This window comes from Prinia subflava, chromosome 4 (assembly GCF_021018805.1).
Source record: "Prinia subflava isolate CZ2003 ecotype Zambia chromosome 4, Cam_Psub_1.2, whole genome shotgun sequence".
Lineage (NCBI taxonomy): Eukaryota > Metazoa > Chordata > Aves > Passeriformes > Cisticolidae > Prinia > Prinia subflava.
The window spans coordinates 26,785,101-26,807,036 of NC_086250.1; the positions used below are offsets into that span (position 1 = coordinate 26,785,101).

At 37.9% G+C, this 21,936-nt stretch overlaps 1 protein-coding gene across 6 annotated transcripts in view; it reads left to right on the forward strand.

The window, feature by feature from the left end:
• Positions 1 to 7,400: 7,400 nt before the first annotated feature.
• ANKS1B (ankyrin repeat and sterile alpha motif domain containing 1B) overlaps positions 7,401 to 21,936 on the forward strand; it is a 422,022-nt gene continuing 407,486 nt past the window's right edge. For 5 of the 6 annotated variants that reach the window (XM_063396248.1, XM_063396245.1, XM_063396246.1 and 2 more), the window contains exon 1: positions 7,401 to 7,899. In XM_063396248.1, coding sequence (XP_063252318.1) covers positions 7,766 to 7,899 — 134 coding nt within the window. In that variant the 5' untranslated portion in view covers positions 7,401 to 7,765. Of the gene's footprint in view, positions 7,900 to 12,884; positions 12,949 to 21,936 lie in introns of those variants that run through there. The other variant, XM_063396249.1, reaches the window with a different exon arrangement.

Consider the following 21,936-nt stretch of genomic DNA (forward strand, 5'->3'; position numbering starts at 1 on the left):
CATGTCCTCATGCAAAAAGCAATAACTTTCTTCCCTAGGCAGTGCAGGACTAGCTGTGTGATTTTAATAAACACTCTAGAATGTTGTTTTGGGGACTTGAATAAGTAATTAAGAAGGAAGAATCTTTTTACTGTTGGGCTGAATAAAATATGTTGGGGCCCTAATCTTGTGCTAGGAGCAAAGTACCAGCTTCACAAAATCACCATTTCTGACAAATTTAATATTGTTCTTTTTGACAGACAGCAGCAGTACCCTTAACATCAGAATAACTGTGTGGTTGTATATGTACTGTACAAAACCATAGTAAACACTGTGCTGCGTATTTTAATTTACATATGAAGACTCCATTAAACTACACCCATACACAAGGCAGTAACCTGAGATAAAACAGATTAGCAAGATGATGAGCAAAGCTTACATACCTGTTATTTGTACTGTGTTGCTATCAGTATGCACACATACAGGTCCATGCTGAAATGTCATTTCTCAGAATAAAAGCACGTGTTTCCAAGTGGAATACAAATCAAAACCAAGCCTATTATAAATTAAAATATTTGAATGAAAACAATATGTTAACTTGGTTTAAGTCTGTCCCCTGATCACTGTCCCACTAAGTTCTTCTTTAGGAAAAATAATTGATTTATATTTACCTTTTCCATGACCCTTATTTTATATTCTTCTATCCTCCCTATGGTTATAATTTTTTTAAAGTGGAAGTGGCTTAGTCTATTTAGGCTTTACAAATACTCTATATACTATACATCTGATTATAGCTCTTTGCCTTTACTGTAACTTGCTTAGTTCTGATGTAATGTTTTTGAGACAGGACAAACTCAGTGGTTTTATACATTTTATACAAAATATACATTTTATAAAAAATATACGTTTTATACAAAATATACATTTTATATATTGACATTGATACTCATTTCCTTTCCTAATAATTCCCAATAATTGTGTTCGCCACTTTGATTACCATATAGCATTAAATGGACATTTTTATAGATATGTATGGAGATGTAGCAGCAGCTTTGGAATTGTAAAACGGGAATCCAAAATATCCCTCCACTAAAGAATTATTCCCTTCTTTTGTCAGTGTTGAGTTCCACCTTCTGTTTCACTATCTACTAGAACAATGTACTCTTTCATACTCAGTTTTAGTCCAAACTATCCTGAAACGTTTTGTTTTGCAACTTTATTTCACTTCTTATTCTCTTCAGAGGCTCTTTATGAGCCTGCTGGACAGTGGAGGTCCTCGGAGAGACCTCTACACAGCTGTGCTGCGTACACAACCTCTCACAATGTGAAAACTGGCCATTTTCCCCTTTTACTTTCTTTCCTTTAACCAATTGTCCACTCATAAGAGAATTGTCCTTCTTAAAAATAATTTGATTTCTTTAAAAGTATTCTCTAAGGACCTTGTCAAAAGCTTTTTGGAAAGCCAAATACAACCTATTGATTGACTTGCAATTTTCTATATGCTCTTTGACTCCTCCAAAGAGCTCCTACATAAACACAAGACGACTTGCTTCTCCAAAAGCTGTAATGAATCTTCACTGTTGTATGCAGCCATGTGTGTACCAATTTTCCATGCATGCAAATCAACTCAGTAGTTCTCCAGGTCCCCTTCAAGCCCCTTAAGAGATATTAGGATCATTTGCTACCTTCCATTCCCCTAGTACCAAGGCCAATTGAAACAACAGCTCACACGTCATCATTTTAATTTCATGAACATTAGATCTGAGATTCTTCAGACTCTTTGGGGAATTGAATTTGGTCCAGGCAAGTTATTTTTATTGACTGATTTGTTTCAAAGTCTTTGCTTATGGGACTGTAATTTCAGTTATCACCTTGGACTTGGCCTGTAAAGAAAGACCCTGGTAGCTGAAATGTCAACTACTTTTTCACCACAAATAGTTATATCCACTGCAAAAAACACTGGCCAGACCAAGAATCCAATGCAAAGTTAGTTATCTGCAAAGTTAGTTATCTGCATCATTCATGTTAAGAATAACCATCAAAGCTAAAACTTGCAAGGATTTAGTAAATTAAAGCTAGTAAGAGAATCTGTGGAAGACTACATTTGACAATGCTACACTGAGAAAAAGGAGTGCTGTGTCCATTTGGTTCCAGGTTGATTCCCACTGCAACATTAATAAAAAATCTGTCTTTGACATGTATTTCTCCTTCGAAATTTCAAATATATTCCGCCTTGTTGGTCATTATCACATGTATGCATAAATACAAACGTACCTAAAAATGCACAATGTGTGAGTGTTCACTCAACCATTTATATCTATTCTGAGGAGTGATTTACCACTATGTATTCATGTAGGATAGTTACTATTAGAAGAGACAAAACCAGAATAGACCCCTTGGCAGAACATTTTTAGCTATGCCCTGTGTGGTGTTTTCCTGGATGTTACTGATGGAGAGCAAGGATAACGCACACAATTCTACCAGCTGTCTGTACTTGCAGTTGCAGTCCCTTGTCACTTGCATGTTTCAGCTGAGACTTCTCTATGATCCTTCTTTCAGGCAGTCAAAATCTGATGTGTAGGCAGTGTTGTACATACCCTCAAGGGAAGATAGGAAGATGAAAATATTTTATATTTTATAGAAAGAGATTGCAATGTATCAAAGGTAGAGACAAGTTGTTTTTTATGCAATAAGCTGTGCATTAAGTAGTACAGGCAAAGATTTAATACTGTACTGTATCTGTCAGCACACACTGGATTGGGGCATCTAATCAGCATGCTGATTTAACCGACTTGTATCTACATTTGATTGTGCATTTCTCTCTAATGCATGAAAAATAGTCTCGGGGATCTGTTAGTTACAGTGATCTGTAACTAACAGATCACTGGTGTAAATCTAACAGAGCAGAAGGATTGGATGAATAATCACACTGCAAATCCCACCTGCTATCACACAAGAAATACATGTAAAGATATGTGTAGATATCCCAGTTAACCTTAGCATCTGCCATCACAGCTAAATCACAATTGCACTGGAAATGGCACAGCAGACAGATTTGACTTTCTGTCAATACTATCCCATGCCCATATTCTGGAGGTTCGGCTCTCCAGTGCTGACACAACCTGCAGTCTGTGTGTTCTTGACACTTTCCAGCAGTGGGATATTTCAGCCCTGTGGGGAATGCAGCACATTTCCCATGGTGTATTCAGATGACTGTAGGTTAGTGGCTGTGAGACAGAATCACAGTTTAATTTCTTGCTCTTCTTTAATGTGTTCAGAGCCCCATAAGAATGATGCCATGGGGTCACTGCAAATGCTGACAGTGTCTTGCTGTTGTGCAACGATCACTAAGGGATCGGTTTTCCATTCTTTTCCCCTGCAAATTTCCAACATGCTTGAAAGGAAGTAAGTGTTTATAGAAAATGGAATCTAGTCAGAATTGTTTGGTCAGAGACAGGATTGTTGTGGATAAGTTGTCAAAAATGGCTTTTTCCTCACACATTACTTCAGCTTCTACTTAATAGGTGTGTCCAAGAATCCATGCAGTCTTTTAAGACCACAGAACTCTTGGTGTTTTTATATCCCTCATGAGTAAGTTTTAGTATCTTCAGTTTCTATAATTTCCTTTTACAGTGGGGGAGGATGCAAGTCCTTTTGCATATTTCAGTGGTGAGAGCTAAACTAAGCATCATGTGAGTATTATGGTGCGTCCCAGTTTTTCAAACTGAGGCCATGTCCACTGTGCCATCTACCTGCTGAGCCTATCCCTGAGGAGGGCTGACCTGCATCCAGGTTCCTATTGGCAGGGAACCAGGACATGATGACATTCACACCTGGCCTCAAGAAGTCATGGCTTGAAACTCGGGTTCTTTTTTATGCTATAGATATACACTCTGAAGAGCAAAAGACAATAAATATCAAGAATGAAAAACACTTGCCACCCAGATGCATAAAAAATACTGCTTTCTCTTGGGCAGCCATCACAAAAATTACAATAATAATCAGGCCTATTTAATGTTAATTTATTTTCTGCTGTCAAAAAGAGCTGATGGTTTATTCCAGCATTTTGTGCTCTGTCTCAGAATACCCCTCAGAATTTGTAATCGAGATCTTAGGCCAATTCGCTATCTTTACGTGAGAGAATTGATAATACATAGTCCTGAAATATGATGTCAATATGTTTGCTATTTTACACAACTATTTTTTAATATAATGGATTTAGTGTTTTCTTCAATACCGGCAACTCAGTTTTTCATACTCCCTTCCACACGTCTGCTTGAAAATAGAGAGGGAAAAGTCATGGAATGTTAGAAAGCACCCATTTAATTTGCCTTTAATTCAGGGAGGCTGCAGGAAGAAGAAATAAAGAAGATGTCACACTGGTATGAGAACAAAGCTGAGTGATAGTTGCATTGTAAAAATATTAAGGAAACTCCCTACTTTTTACAGTCACTTTTAGTCCTTTCAAATGACAAACCAGTTAAAGAATTTTTAGGCAGGATAAGTGCTCTCTCTGGTATTTTAGAAAATGGAAGAAAACAGAAGGTAAAGCATATGTCGTGTTGAGAGAAATTTTGAGACTGAAGGTGTGATGCCACTTAGACACTGACAGCTGAAGTGGTCATAACTTAAAATGTCTTCACAAATACTAAAATCATAGAATCAAAATTCTGTTGTGATATGGAATATCACTGCTCAAAAAGCATACAACGTTTTGAAAGATCTCCTTTCTGTTTTACAGATTATTTTTCTCATCTGTAACTACTGCAAATTCTACAGCTATGTTTATTTCTACATTCTATGTCTAATTCACTTATTTATCATACAACTTTTAACACTCCACAGTGTTGTCCTGATATTACCAGGAGCAATAAACCTAAGATATTTACAAACACAAAGAAGTCCACTTAATCCAATGAATAGGTTTGACAATTTACATTGAACTCAATCCAGATACTTTGTTTTTCTTACTACAGTCCACTGTCAATTTCCTCTCTGGAAAGAGACCAGCCCATGTTCTCAATTCTTTGCTTCAGTAGCCCTTAGAATTTATCCACTTTTAACCCTTACATTAAATAGTGCTGCTTACATTCCTTTTTACTTTTCAAATTGATAGAATTACTCTGTTCTGCCCTATTTGTTAATGAAACTAAATCTTCTATTTGGCCTTCACAGGCTTTTTTGGGCACGAGGCTATGCATTTACTGCGGTTTTGAGCCTTGCTACATTCATAAAATCTTTCTGAAATTGCTGGCTACTGCATACATCTGCTCCATTGATATTTCTATGCTGATTCTCCATACTGTTATTCAACAGCTTTCTGGACAATCATTTCAATTAGAGCACAGTCTTGAGATTTTATTTTCCCTAGAAGAGTTATGTAACGTTTATACTGAGTCATAATTGCCATCTGCTGATCCAACCACATAAACAATACAAATTCTTGAAAACCTGAGATTTTCCTTAGTATCTACTTCTAATCTAATTTTTTACAAATGTCCAGGTTTATGCACACACTGCTGCCTTATGATTAGCTCTTCATCAAATACTGTCACCTCTTCAGAGGTTCTCAGCTAACTTGAAGGAATCTCTTCATGCAGAGCATGCAGAGGATACATGTTGAGAAGGTGTTTATCAGGCAATGCACGTGATTGCATACAAAATCAAAACCAAGGCAGGAGTACAGGAAATTATGGCAACCTTAACAAGAATTCAGAATGCAGGGGTGCTCTTATTTTATGGCTAACTTCTTTGGAACTAGTCAATGCTCAAGTGGCTGGCCACAAGATAGAACTTTGTAGTCCAGCTTTAAATTACAGTTTTCCACCGTGACTCTGCTGTGACTAAGGATTTAAACTATAAATCCCAATTCATGTGATTATACATTTATATATTCAAACCACAATGAAATCCTTGTGATCACAGAATCAGGCCTTAAAATTGCTATTTTTATCAGACTCTTTCAATAAGAAAAGCTGTAGTTACAGAGTCCTTAATAATTTTATGCATATATTCAATTCTGTGTCCTGCTGACAATATTGGAGAAGACATCGTTTTACATCCTGAAAGTGACAAACTATGTAAATTACATTTTCATGGTAAAATACACTGTTTTGTTTCTGTGGATGACTTTATTGAAATAATAGGTCTCCATAAGGATTGGGTCTTTTTCCTCTGTAAGAGAAAATCAGACTCCAGAATGAAATTTCTATCAATATTTAAGACATTAAAATTGCTTAATTAGCTAATAGAAACACAAAAACATCTCTATAACTGTTATTAACAGGGACTAAAATAATTTGTGAAATCAACGAGGATCTTTCCACTGCCTTAAATGTACCACAGGTTTTGGTATAATAAACACTCTCTAAAAACATAGCATTAGAATCCTGCCTAACACAGTATTATTTTGCCATTGCTCCCATTGCTTCTTGCAAACACAAGAGGAGAGCAGGAACACATGGGAGAGTGCCACTGACGCCAGTGGGGGAATGGTGACGAATCATAACTTATTTGCCTATCTACGCCAATTACTGAACTAAAACAGGAACAAGGAGCTACAATTTAGTTCTCACATATGTACAGTATCCAACGGTGCATTTATCAAGGATGTATGTACCCAGGAGCTGGCCAGCACTGAGTATTTTCAGCACCGCTTGAAAGAACCCAAAATCCATGAGGAATGATTAATTTCGGGGCCCGGAAAAGTCACACAATTTAAAAGGTCTCAGTAACAGAACAAGGAGCTCCAGAAGGGCTGACTGGATTTGATACCAATTCAATATACCTCCTGTCCTTGGGAACACTGAGAAGCCTGGCGTGCGGCAGTCCCGGCTGCCCGATTCGCTCCTGACCCCCCAGGTTCGCGGGCCCAGGTTTTCCCATCTGCCGGCACCGCTCCGCGCGGCGGAGCCGGCGCTGTCCGTGCGGGGCTCCCGCCTCGCCCCGGCTGGGCAGCGATCCCTGCCCGCGCACACACGCGCGCACTGTGACACGGGCCCCTCGCCCCGCCCGCACCTGCGGACAATCCGCCCTCAGCGCCCGCCGCAGGAACCCGCCCCTGCTCCCTCCTCTGCCCTCAGCCCCGCGCCCCGGCCCCCAGCGCTCAGCGCGGGCCGCCGTCCCCGGCCCGGCGCTGCCCTCAGGCCGCTCGGAGGCGCCGCGGGGGGCGCGGTCGGCGCACCTGGCGGGGCGGGGGGCGGCGGGCGGCGCTGCCGGCACCGCAGTGGAGCCGGGAGCGCCGGGGCGGGCGGAGGGGGCGCCGCGCCCGGGCAGCCACTGGGAGCGCGCCAGCCGCGTCTCCTCAGCAACGGGCCTGGCACGGCAGGGCTGCGCCTCCTCCCTCCGCCCGCTCCTCCCCGCTCCTCCCCGCTTCCGTCCGTCCGTCCGTCTGTCCGTCCGTCTGTCCGTCTGTGAGGGTCGTTATCCCCGCCGGCCCGTCCGGCCGCAGGGGCCGAGGCTGCCCGCTCCCCCCGCCCCATCCTCCCATCCAGGGCTGTGCGTGCATGGGAGAGGGGGGGGAGGTTCTTTATTGGCCTCGTCCTCCTTGTCTCCCTCCCTCCCCCCTTCTTCCACACTCCACCCAGAAATGATCCAGTGAAACTAGGAGGAGGTGATTCTCCTCCTCCCTCCTGCTGCTGCTCCTGCTGGTCAGGAAGGGACTGCAGGAATCTCTGCTGTGCTCTGCTCTGAGGCAGGGTCTGGGAGGGGAGACCGTTCTGTGGAGGGAGGGGGCCGCTGTGGCCCGGGGTGCAGCTCTCCCGTGGGGGCTGCTTGGTTCCCGACCATGGGGAAGGACCAGGAACTGCTGGAAGCCGCTCGCACTGGGAATGTGGCTCTGGTGGAGAAACTCCTCTCTGGGAGGAAAGGAGGGATCCTGGGCAGTGGATCTGGAGCTATTCCCTTATCCAGCTTATTGAGGTAGGGACATCGTTCCCCATCAAAGGCTGGGGATATTAACCTGTTCTTCCCTGTCATCATTATCATCGCCCCTCTCGTCTTCATTTTCATTCCCGCATCCTTCATAGTAACAATAAATCGTTCACTCTCTCGCCAAGTACAAGCATGCCAGGCTTTAAAGTCACAGGCAGTCATTTTATTAGTGTAGTGGTACTGAATTTCCTGCCTTCAATGCGTCTGCAGGGTCCTTGTTCATTCTGATACTAGCTGTGGTGCAGAACTTATGTTTTGACTGCTGGGCTAATACGTACAATATATTGATTACCTTCCTTTGATATTTGCATTCATCTTCAAATTGCTCCTTTAACTACAGATGGAAGTGTTTATCACAGACAAGGCATAGCATCGTGGAATTCGGTGTAAAAAGACATAGCTTCACCCCATACCCTCACCATAGCTGCACCCCATACCCTCACCATAGCTGCTACCCTCGCTCGCTGAAGAAATTAGGCATGCCATCATAATAGGCCTACAAAACAAAGAAAGGGAATCTTTATTTGTGGGAGATCATTGAGGCAGAGGAGGTGTAAAACTTAGGGAGCAGGTTAGGTAAGAGCAGCATTACTTTCGAGGTACTTGGATTTAGTGGAGTGAAACTGGGTTACTGGCCATGTTGGGTGATAGGGCTTAACTTCAGTCATTACTTGTATCTCCTGCAATCTACAGCACAGCTTTGATCATAAGTTTCATCATGCTCTTAAGTCAGAGCATTGTCACAATCATTTATGGCATTTGGCTGTATTCAGAGCAGAGAAGGTCTGCAGCACATAGTCCAGCGCTAGTGTTCAACACTAAACTGGGCATAGCAAAAGAAGACAAAATGAACTGAAACACTGTTGACCTAGAACTTGAATAAATTTCAGATTTGGTTTGGTTTTTGTTCCTTAAAGAAAGAAAAGGCCTAGCACAATGGAAATTGATTAAGTGAAAATATATTTGTCATTCTGTTGCCAGTGCCTTCATGTCAAGGTATTTATATTATTTCCAAGTTCTCTATCAGGGAAAATTTAATGTTAGCTCTTCAAATTATACTGTTTAAACTCTATTATAAAATCTTGCTATTTTAAAGCTAGGTTTAGTGCTGTAAATAACAACAGTTCAGGTATTCATAGTTTACCAAAGTTCTGTGGTCCCCCAGTTCAAGTAGCTATTGCACCACTGTTGAATTACTAGCCTATTGACCAAAGTCAAAGCACACCATGTGATTGCTTTTTGTACTGTACTCAAATAGGCTGCTTAGGAAGAAGTGTGCCAGATAGTCAGTTGAATTTGAAATATGATACCCACTTTTCTAAGTATAGAAGTAAGGTTCACTTCGGAACAATGACTAGCCATTTATAATCTAGTTCTACTGCATGGTTTGTGTAGTGGCTTTCTCCAGGGTTAGTGCCTGTGCTGTATTCTTGCACTGTTAATTCCATGTTGTATATTGTGAGTTCTGTATCTCCAGAGGGGGTGTATTTGCTTGTGCTTGCCTTCCTTTATTAAACAGCATTGTTGTATGTTGTGTACACGCCACGTGAACCATGGGGTTTGTATATACAGATGGGTCATCACAGTCCTTGTTTGTTACTCAGCACTGAAGAATTTTAGGTTGTAAAGTCAACTGGCTTTTTTTTTCCTGGAAGTGCACTTAGCTTTGAAGAGAAGTAAAACTGAGTAAAACATATACTATTTAATTTATGGCATTTCTTACTAATGTTAACAAGAATGCCTATGGCTTCTGTAATTGCAGCTTCAAAAATTAAGAGTGAACTTTCAGCTGTATGCTGCATCCAGCTGTATGATGAAATATTTCTAATTTAGAAAGAATCCAGTAAAGGTGATGCTTAAATGTTTACAATCTAACACTATGGAACATAAGACTTTTTGGAGGGTTCAGCAGAAATGCTCAAAGCAGAAACTACTATGCATTATAGTAACTGCTTTTCAAGAAAGAATTATATGTGACAGGTATTTTGATGTAGTTTTTTGGGTTGGTTTTTGTTGTTGTTGTTGTTGTTGTTGTTTTAATTGGAGATGTTCCATGATCTAACTGGTGCCATTAATTATGGATTAAGTCCAGAATGACATGCAAGATTAAGGCGGGATCTATCTTAGTACAGAAAACATGGAAACAATAAGAGAGCCATATGAACATCCTGATCATGTGTGGGAAATCCCCACTTACTGAAAATAGCAAAGTTGCAGAAGAGCCATACTTGTACAGTATAAAAGTTTGAATTTGAGGGGGATCCAAAGATTTTTTTTTTAAATAGAAAACGTGAAGAGGTTTACTGGTAAAGCTGTATCGGTATTTTTGCATACAGTTTATTAGAATAAAAACTTTTAAAAGTTGTTTTAAAAAAAGCAACTGAGAAAAATATAGGGACATAATTTTCTTAATTTTATTTAATTTTTAGGAGTAATTTTGACAGTAATTCCTGCTGTTTTGTTGATCATAATTATTGCTCAGTTTCTAAAATGGTGCCCCAGGACTGTACGTGTCCCACTGTGGTGAGAAAGGTCCATGTTGCTTCCAATTCTTTCAGCATGCATATGTACTAACACCGTGCCTGATGTGTTGGTCGAGGTAACAGGAGTACATTGTCCCTTTGGATTTCTTCAAAGTGGTGGAGACAACTCAATTTATGTGGCTGAACTCTCTGTGGCTAGATGCTTTTTTTGGTGGAAATTTGCTTTACAGTAATTATGTGCCCTGCAAATGAAATTTAATATTCATAAATTGACAAATACACATTGATTGTTACCTGAACCAGTGAACAAACTATCTGTGCTCTGATGTTCTATATACATTTTTTATAACAGCTTTTTTTTTTTTTTTTTTTTTTTTTTTTTTTTTTTTTTTTTTTTTTTTAACGGTTAATGTGTTTTATGGCACTTGGGGGAAAAATAGGGCAAATTTTTGTATGGGTATTCTGTAGTTGAACCTATTTGTTGATGCTAATTGCATACTAAATTATATCATTTTTAAAGGCCTGACTTCTAAGTTCAAGAAAACATCTCTGTTCTGAAATGCCATTTAAGCACACATATAAATGTATGACTGAATTCCTACAAGAATTTAAACACGTGCTTAGAGTATGTGCAAAGTGCATAAAAATGATGTATGCTTAATTAAGGCCTCATATGCACCCAGATATGTGTAATACTTACTACATAATACCTCATGCCCAAATTGGTTTATCTAAAACAATGACAACAAATCAGTGATTGACTGTGTGGACTCTGTAACTCATTTCATGTTGGGAGAAGCTTTGGAAGGTTGCTCTGGGTCAGTTCATGCCCCCTGCCTCAGTCTCCATAGCTGCTCTTTATTATAAAGATCGTGGGTGAGTATAGTGAAGGTGAATTCCTCAGGTGCAAAGATCAGCATACGGCATGGCAGCATATTAGAGCAAGTACCCCTCATGTAATTTAGTTGCTTAAACTTGGGTACTTGTACTTTAGGTGCCCAGGGTTTTCTAAATGGACTGATGGACTTTGACAAAGATCCAGGAACTCTGGAGACACATCTAAATTCCCAGTGAGATACACTAGGACATCTAAAGCTGTGTTACATGTTTTGCCTGTGGTCTCTAACCCAAAACCTTAGTGCAGGGCAGAAGTCTCTTCTTTTACTATGTTGAAACACCTCTTAAAACATTCCAAGTTTAGAAGACTTAAATCTAAATTTATTTTTTCTGTTTCTTTGTGGATTCCACTGCCTGGAATTGTCATACATTAGTATATTAAATATGTTTTGTATTAAAAAAAAAAGTTTAGAATTAAGAGATTTTTTTTTCCAGATTGCAAATAGAATTTTCACATATTTTTACGTGATTTCACTGGCTCTTATATTATTCTTATATTAAACACAAAAACTTGACAGTAAAATCCCGCAGTCTCTCTAACAGAATGTATAATTTAATTTCTGTATCCAAAATCCTTAAATGCATATTAAAGGATTTAACAGATAGAAAGAGTAAAGTGTTTCTAACAAACCTGGTATTTTTAATTTACTTAATTTGATTATCTCTGTATACATAGCATGTTTTAATTGACTGACCAGTTTTTCATTGTTTGATAGTGACAGACTTTGTTTCTTTCAAAGAGTTTTTAGGAAAAATAACTTTGAAGGTTTTAATGTGTTTCAGAGACCTTACCTCATTTTGCCACATGTAGCCATGCATGTGCCTATTTGTTCTATGTTACTAGCCAGAATGGATAGTGTTTGATTATATGTTTATTTTTAGTTTTTTTAAACTGCACATGTTAAAAGAGCTTTGGATTTTTAACAGAATTGAATATTAATTAATAAGAACTGGCACAGAGTAGTAGGGATGGTTGAAATGGCCCTTTTTTGCTCTTTGTTGGCTGCTGCCATTACACAGCATGAAAGGGTGGAGCAGCCTGCCTGGAGCTGGTTTTTCCCCCTTCTACACTTGGCATTGTGGCAGGGAATGGCTTCGTTCTTTGCTCAGCCTTACTTAGCACAGCTATACCATGTATAGGCCTGGCCCAAGTTATTTCTCCTCTAAAGTGTAAAAAACACGGCAAGCAGATTGTCAATCTGGGAGTTGCAATCTGTTTCCTCATCTGTTTCTTAGAGCAGTATCTTGCTTGAAGCAAAGCCACAGTTTAGTCTGATGGCCTCAGTGCATGCTGAAAACTACACAGATCTCTTCTGTCCTTGTGCAGAGCCCTCTGGTTCATTCAGCTTCCTTTGCAAAAACACATCACACTTGGTAGGCCTTGTAGAGCAAGGAAGTATTTCAAATGTTGATAATACTTTATGAAGCTTAGGTTAGCAGTTTTAATTTTTTTTTCATGTTGTAATTTGGATAACAAATGGATCAACTTAACAAGAATAAGGGGACTACTTCTGTTAATCATTACAACTACCATTGTTTAAAGTAAGGGGAGCTTTCTCATGTTCATTTATAAGAAGAGCCTATTATGTGAGGCTTGCAGTACCAGAGTTCTGGACTCACAAAGTTCCAAGGTATTTATTTCAGACAATGAGCACAGGTAATAAAATTGAAAGAATTTATTATATTGTTCAATGGGGCATCCGGTTAGTCTATATTTATTTCTAATTTTAGTTATACTACTTTTAATTAATGAAGGGGTTTGTACCAATGTCCTACGCAGAGACCAGCATTCCCAGATTTCCCAATTACCTTCTTTATCCTGTTAAAATAGGTAACCTAATTCTTTTGAGGACATATTTAATCTTTCTTATTTCAGCCTTTCAATATGGAATGCAAACTTATAATCAGGACAACAGTAATGGTATGGCTTTTTGGTATTAGTGATAGTTGATTGCTGCCTTGACTCTGTTTGTTTACCCTTTCACATGTGTGAGCTTCTCTTAGCCTTCATTTTGTTATCGTCTATCCTTCTTAGATTTATTTTTATTATTGTTTTTGATAAATGCTTTCAATCAGAGTTGAGACAACATTTTATCTATTGAACTCCTTGGATTTCTTCTCTAGTTTGAAATATTTACAATATTTAAAGGTAGCAATATAGCAATACCCAAGACATCTCATAGATGGTCAAGGGCAAGGCAATGCTCAAAGTCTGTGTGATAAATCTTCTCTAGGAGTTCAGTATGATCCCAGATTCAAGCTCTGTAGTTAAACTCTATGGATAAATCTCTCACTTCTCCTTACTCCAGAAATAGTTTTCTGAGTATTGGTCAAGTGTATGTTCTATAAATTTTCTAAAATGTTAGACCACATGCAAAAAACGACCAGCAAGAACTACAGATCTAGTGTAAAATCTACCAAGGTAATTTTATCTGTCTATAGATAGCATCAAGATATGGTAAATGTATTGGCAGGACTGATGGAATTTATGATGGAATCAGGCAGACTTGTAAGTGAAATTCGACAAACGTTAAAAGTAGAAGGTCAGGAAAAATGTTCAGAAGGTTGAAGTGTCTGTAACTTAAAACAATACTTTTAGAATTCTTGTAGAATTCTTAGCCACTGGATGGCCAGTGTCTAATTCCATAGAGGACTCTATAAAGTCATTGTGATCACCACCATGTTTCCCCTCTTGTCTAACATTTATAATTTTACAGGTTTGGTAATTCAGTGGAAATAATGCTGCTTTGTAATTTTTGACATCGATATGACATTACAGTTCTTAAGTAGTAATGTTATAGTAGAACTAAGAGGGGAAATAAACAAAAGGGAATGAAGGATGATGTTTTCTGAAAGGTCTGCTGTCTTGTGAAGGTTGGAAATGCTATGAAGAGCAAATATAGATGCTTTTGGGGCAGGTGTTTTCACAGTCTGTGCAGTGGGGATACAGGACATAGACACGGTTCCAGAACTCTACAGGTAGACTATTTTATTTGCCTCAGTTTCAGTTTGTATGACTATTCATGGGTGAGCTACTAAGGAGTGCTTACAGCTCTGGGCCATTTTTTTTATGTTCCTGACAAAGGCACTGGTTGAAGCATCCTATAAACTGCTTTAATTTATGCTACTGGTATATAATCTGTAAGGGACAGTGTACTGTGAAGTGCAGTTACAGTACCTTTTCTTAAACAAGCTTAGTCTTCTCGACCGGGGAGGTAACACAAGAGTTCTACAGCTGGAATTCCCTTCTGCCATGGAATTTCTATGCTGGCCACTTCCAGTTAGAGTATGCATCCTAATCCTATACTAATACTTAAAGGTAAAATATATTGACAGCTTTTAATGTTAAATGTGTAAGGCACAGTAAGAAGTGTTAATTTCTGCCTACTGATATGACATTTTCATGTACATAGACCCTTTTGGCAAGTAGATAATACACTTTTTAAAAAACCTTCTAGCCATTATTGGAAGACCTTTTTTATTTTTTTAATTACTTTTTCCTAATGACAATATTTTCAGTATGATCACTTTGCATTAAGAAGTGATACAATAATTGTTCTACACCTCACTTAACATCTATGAATTTCTAATAATGTACAGGTATCTACTGTAAGAAAGGCTCTGTAAGATTTAATTCCATAAGGTTATGCTTTTATTATAATCATTTTACACTGTTTCCTATGTATTGTACATACATTTTCAAAAGCAAGAAAAAATGTTCAAATGATGTCTTGAGTGCAATTTAGTTCCCTTTTTAAAACAGCCAGCAGCAGCTGTGTTTCTGTAGGTGTTGATTCCAGTACTAGGTGTCTAAGTTCCTATTACAGACAATGGAGATCTAGTAACTTAGGAGGCATAGACAATGACTGAGCTCACCCCAAGGTGCATATTGAATGATTTATTTCAAGATGAAACACATCCCTAATTTAAATATTTTTGCAGGTAAACTTTAAAGAACAGGAAAATAATTGTAATTGAAAGTATGTGTTGAATATATTAAAAATGACTACTTAAATAGGTAGGTTGAAACTAAATTTGGGTAGAATCTCTTTCTGTCTGTTGTATATCTGGTTTGGATTAATTCAGAAGCAGTAGACAGTAGGTACTGATCGATAAATAGTAGATTAGCTGGCCAAGAGGCAGAATTCTGGAGGGTTAAAGTTAGAGATACATCTCTAGGTTATTTTTTGCAAATTAACTTCCCCAGCATATTCATATTAGCAGTTTGACCCCAGAATCTCAAATAAGTCATTGGTATGATTTCTTAAAAACATAATTTGCACTTGTTTTTAGTTTTAAGCTTTCTCAAGTAATTATTTATCCACTTCCATGTGCTTTTTGTCATCTGGATAGTTAATTTGTCAAAATGTGTTCATAAGTGATTTGCAATCACAGTGCTTCCTGTTTTGTGCACATTTATTGCAGAGCAGTATCTTGCATAACCAAGTGGTAGATCTGCCAGGGATCTTCTCACAAGTGAGGTGCACAAGTGCACATCAGGTGCACAAGTAATGTTTCAGAGAACCAAATACATCATTTGTGGAAATAAAGCATACGGCATGTATTATACGTACATATTATAAATCTGTTGTCTGCCTGTCACAGCAGTGAAATCTATCCCCTCTATTCCTACTTTCATGTAAACTATATAGGTCTTGATTTCAGAGGGAGAGGAGTCTTGTCATAAGCAGAAAATGAAGCATCTAAAGGTATGGAATAGCATATGTTCTGGGTGAGGAGATGAGGGTAGAAGACAGGTGGGGACGTGAATCAAGGTATTTGGAGTGGTTGGCAAGAAGGCTGTATGTAAAACTCTGAAAAGACTGGAATGCTAGAAATGTTTGGTAAAGGAAATGGGTAAATGAATTGGGATTAGGAATAAGAACTGAGACTGACAATGGCAGTTAGCAGTGCTGAGGCCAGTGAGAGAAATTCAGGATGAGCTACAAGGAACAGGGCAGAATAAAGAAAATTAATTCAGTAGAATTGAAAGAAAATGTACATGCACTGAAATATAGTTTTCATTCAAAGCCTGACATTTTCATATTTCCTTGCTATATTTGTGAAATGCATTTGCAAACTGTCTCCTCTTCTTTTAGTGCTAAAATAAATTGCTATAATAGTGGTTAATAAAGGGCCACCAGTCATGCCATTAGTTTAAGTGGAAAAAGTGGTTGTGATAGATCATGTAGTAAAGTTTTGCCAAGATGACAATACAGGGTGAAATTTCAGGAGTTTTAGTTTGCTTTTTTATGAATGATAAAATTATGGTTGCCAATGAAGTTTTTATGTATCCCACTGAATGAAGGCATTACATGTTTTTATTAAATGACACAATCTGTAGTCTTTTCCTCACTTGCGGCCCAGGATAGACAGTGCTCATAGCAGTTATACAGTATTTTTAACTTACTAATCAGTGTTTAGCCATGAGCCTCATTTTCTGCACACAGTTCAAGCTCTTCTCTAGAAGAGGAATGATGAATTTCTTCTGAGCTTTTTTTTGGTGATGTTTTTTGCTATGGTATCTGATTGCTTCACAGCATTAATGAGTTTACTGTCCCTTCAGTGACTGGGTGAGGGTTTTAATATCTGCACTTAAAAATGCTGACTGAAGCACTCTTAGGTTATGGCGAGAAGTATGTGTTGAATTGGTGTTTCCATCTTGTGACTTTAATGAGCTCATTTTTCACAGGATTAATATAGTTGTTGTAAAATTATAGGAGTGACTCTTCATGGTCAGAATGAATGTCTGTCTAGCAAAGTACTCTTCTCCAGTTTTGACTGGGAGTTAAGAGCCTGTTCTTAGAAGAATATGGAAGCAAAACAAACACGTAGTGTGTAACAGTTTCTCTAGTGTACTCTCACAGTTTTTAGCAATTTAGAGCAGCTTCCTACAACAGATGTATTGTCTTTGTATTAAATAGCTCCAGTGGATTTTTGTCTTCCATGCATTCGTTCAATTGGTCTTTGAAGCAATGCAAATTTTTAGCATTCATGGCATCTCACAGCAAGGATTTCACATCTTAATGAAGTATTATGTGAGGAACATTCTCCGTAAATTAAGTAGCATTTTATATGTTCAAATGTATAAAGAACTGTTCAGATATTCAGAGGTTTGTTTCTGGAGAACAGACATGGAAGGAATTCAGTTCTGTGGTGCAGCATTAAACTGCTGTACCTGTTCTTACCTTGTTTAATTGATTTAATAAATACCAATGCATGTTTTAATACTTTTGATTTTCAAAACGAAAAGAGTTTTTATTCAATCATCCCCATTCTAGGGTATAGGCCTTCAACTGTTCCAAGATCACCATTCATTGCACAATAAAAGGAAATCATGATTATGTCTAATACCTGTGTGTTAATGGGAGGACTTAGCACCAGAACTATAGTCCTTTGCAATCTCAACAATTTTTAATGCACTCTTTTTGTATATAGTTATGTATATATTTCCAGAGAAATATATATATATATATTTTTTTTTTTCCAGAGAAAAATATGTTTCTTTTGAGATTGTAAATATAGACTGTCCATATGGTGGTGAACAGAATATAAAGAAATTTGAGATACCCCTAATAACTTAAAAAGAATTACCACTCCTGATGTGTATCTAATATTTTTAGGAAACTTTCCATAGAATTTAAGATGCTGGAGGATTTTTTTTTTTCTTTCTTTCTTTTCAGTGACTAATGATACTCATTTGAGCAAGATTCCCATTATATTACCTGAAACAGCAAAAGTGAGGCAAGAAAAAGCAAACTTTAATTGTTGAAGGTAAAGTGTTAAGATGAAATGAAAGAGCTGTGTGTAGCGGAAAGATGTTATTTTCCTCTCTTTGCTTGTGGCAAGGAGTTATTGAGGAAACAGCAAGGTCATTATCCAGTAATGAAATGTTTCCTCTTTTGCCCCACAAAGATAGGTTGAGGCATAAATGGGATGTGTATCATTTTCCCACTTAAACTGTGAACCAGAACTAATGAGTTACTTTAGAAGAGAAGCCATTCCTGGTCTGTGGTACTTACTGTGTTGGTACTACTTAACCAAAAAAGAGAAGCTTCAGCACTGAGCATCCATGTCTCTATCATTTAAGCAAGAAAGAGTTACACAGGCATAAATGGCATAAAAGGAGTAAAAGCAGCAGAAATCTTGTCATACATCTCCAGTGCATGAATAGTTTTTGCTATAACATGAACAGTTGCAATATTTGCTTTCCTTCTTTTCCTTTAAAGCTCAGCTGATTGTAACAGGGCACAGCCTGAGGAAATAAGTTTTGAGAAAAGCAAGTGAGGTTGTTTAGAAATGTCTGCTTTTTAAAATGCCAAGGGAGCATCCTCCTTGTTAGGCTGCCTATTTCAGTAGACAACGTCCAGGGAATAAATCAGCTAATTATGATGGTGGTAAGAGACAAAGAGATTTTTTTCCCTTCCCTCAGTAACTAAATATTGTTTTAAATAGGATTTTTCTCATCATCATCATCTCTTCTTTTCCTATGATAATTGTGATGCCCAGCTTCAAAAGGGGAAAAAAATTAGGATGTGAAGAATCCTGAGGTTGCTTATGCTGGCCTTGAAAAAGAGATCTTTGCTCCAGATATTCACCTCAAGGCCAGGAAGTCCATAATAAAAAAAATCTAGGTTAATGATGCTGGAGAATGCAGAAGGCACTAGGCTGGAAATAGCGTGGAAAAACTAAACATAAAGCAGAATTCAGTGGGTTGTTTGAAAGAACAGACACAGTGCAGATCAAAAATGTGAGATCAGTAATACAGGACTGATTTACAAAGTAGGGCATGATAATTTCCTGGACAAAATGGTAGAGGTCCACTTTCAGAAACTTCCTCAAAGACTGATGAAAACTTAAAGGGGTGGCAAATAAATTTATTTAGAGAGTGACAAGAAAATACATGCAGGTGGTTAGATGTTGTCTGATCCAAGAGACCCATAGCACATACGGATGAATTTGCCTTGCTACTGGGGAAAATGCCAAAGCCAAACCCACTATCTCTGAAAAAAGGCAGAAGCAAGGAACTCAGTCCTTTTGTGGTATTTCTGTTAAAATATGTTCTTGGGTTGAAAAAAACTTGGTCAAGAATGAGAAAGCAGGACTCAGGATTATTTTTAAAGGATGGAGCCAGAATGTCTAGACTTCTTTCTTTGAAAGTTTACTAACTTTGGCTAGTCTTCATAGTAGCTAATTACTCCAATCTCCTTTGAAAGTATGACTTCGTTAAATTACGCAAGATGTCACCATTTCTGAGTGTCACAATTCCTAGAGAGGAATTAAGAGCAGTTATTGCAGAAGGTGGGCTCATAATGTGCATTTCTCTTAATGAGTTTCATTTGACTTGTGAGTTGCTGTCAGAAGCTCCAGCAGCTGTCATGCAGCATGCATTATTGCAGTTTTCTGGGATTCTTGGAAAAGTCCAGAATACAGCTGAGATCTTCTCGAGGAAAATGTAAAATTGACAATTCATTATATTCTTGAAAAGTTGGGTCTTTGAGGATTTTCTTTCTCAGTTCCGTAGAAAGCAGTCTATACACCAGTTTCATTTCACAGTATTGCACTACCAAACTTATTTGGCTTCATATGAACTGTGTTAAAGCATACAGAACTCAGCAAAGGATGGCTTTATTTTCTCTGTAACTATAAGGCAGATGCTACCTTTCAAAGCATTTGAATTGACACTCACATAGGGAGTTGTCAGGAACTATTTCAAATTTACAAGAGCAGCAAAGGAGGCTATCCTGACTGTTAGCACTGCTCAGGGCATACTTCTAATAATCTGCAATTTTAGTCACATAGGCTAACATTCAGATCATCACAGGCAAATGCAGTATAATTTTGATGACAAATCTCTTTCCTTTTGCATCTCCATTAGGGTACATTATTTCACATTTAAGCATACAGAACTTGACAATCATATGAATGATTAAAATAATAGCTTTTCATTTAAAGTTGGTATTTAAACTACTTTTGATTTACATATGAAGAATTACTTTCTTTCGAAAGATATTTTAACTTTAATTTTCGTGGGCATCATGCAAAGAGTTTTTAGCTAGATTTGAAACTTCTTAGAAACCTGGTAACAAACGCCTGGGACTAAGATTGGAGATTTGCGACCTACCTTAAAAATTGTCAGAAAAGGAGAAAGTAGCCTAACTTTAACTTCTCATTTGAAGTGTAATATGTCTCTTAATTTGGTATTGTGCTGCTGTGCTGAAGTTGGCCGTATGTAATACAGTGTCTGATTTTTTCCATCATTTTAAAGGGGTTGTTTTTTGAGCAGGTTTTTGGGTCAATAAGCATATGCTCTGAATAGCAATTACAGTATGCAAAGAGAAGTTTGCCTTGTATCCCTTCAAATGATTCTCAGGCTTAAGCTGGATCATTTAACGTAACAGCTTAACATAACAGGAAGACTTGCACACCTAAACATTAGTCCACATTCCAAATGAAGAAAATGCATTTTGGCTAACAGCAATGTATTCTGTAACTAGACACTGATCACATTATTAATATTGTGTAAACACACGTTACTGCGCTAAATATTACACATCTCCAATTCTGTTAGGGCTTTGATCATTAGATTCTCTTTTCCAACTGAAACACTATCAAGTTGTGTTTGTGTTTCACTGTTAATCAATAGCAAGCTAGCCTATCAATTTCTCAATAGGTCAGTATTTTCCACCACTGGAAGTAGTTTAAAAACTTAAATGTAAATAATTGTTCACTTTATCTTCATGCATAATTTTTTTTTTTTCCGTTGTGGAATGTTACTTCAATGCTAATGAGACAGGGCTGGGTATCACCATTCTCCAGAAAATAATGCAATTGAGAGAAAACATACAGAAGACATTTTGCAAATAAATTTGAGTTATGTCTTGCCAATATAGGAAACCTTGAAAAATCTTGAATTGAGCTCAGTCACAGTTAGATAGTTATGTGTCCGTTTTATAGATCTATGCTTTAGTGAGAAGTTCCTTTCCTTAGAGACATGTATCAATGATATGACGATGTCAAAGGTATATGTCCTCTTCCCTCCCAATCAGTATCTTTTCTTTTCAAGATCTGTTTGTATGTCTGTAGTTGTGCTTGAATGTTTCACATAGTTTTTGAAGAGCAGCTGGTACTAAAATTAAAGTGGATAATTTTTTAAAATAATTTTTTCAAAAACCAGCTTCAATGAAAAAATACCAGCTTTTCTTGTTGAACTGTGGTTGTTTTTATGATACTTGTTGTGATCTAAGCTTCTGACCACAGAAATGGCATGGAGTGGAACAGAGCCCAAAACAATAGTTAAGCTGATAACCCTGTAGTTCACCTCTGATGTGGAGACTTAGATTCAAGTCTCTGGTCTCATCCCAAGAGTGTTCTGTAATAACTGGTTTATTCAGCATGTATTTTCCCCAGACCAAAGATTATACAAAGTTACATAAAGAAATTGAAAGAGATTAAAGATTTTAAATCCAAAACATAGAAGCAATATTTTTCATGACACTTGCTTGGGAAACACAATGATGGTACAGGGTTACTTTAAGTTTAATCTTCTGATCACAATCCAGCAGTCTTGAGTTTCACATTCTGTTCTTTTCTGTTTAAAGAACTTAAAAGTCAACACACACCCAAAAAATCCCACTTCAAAATG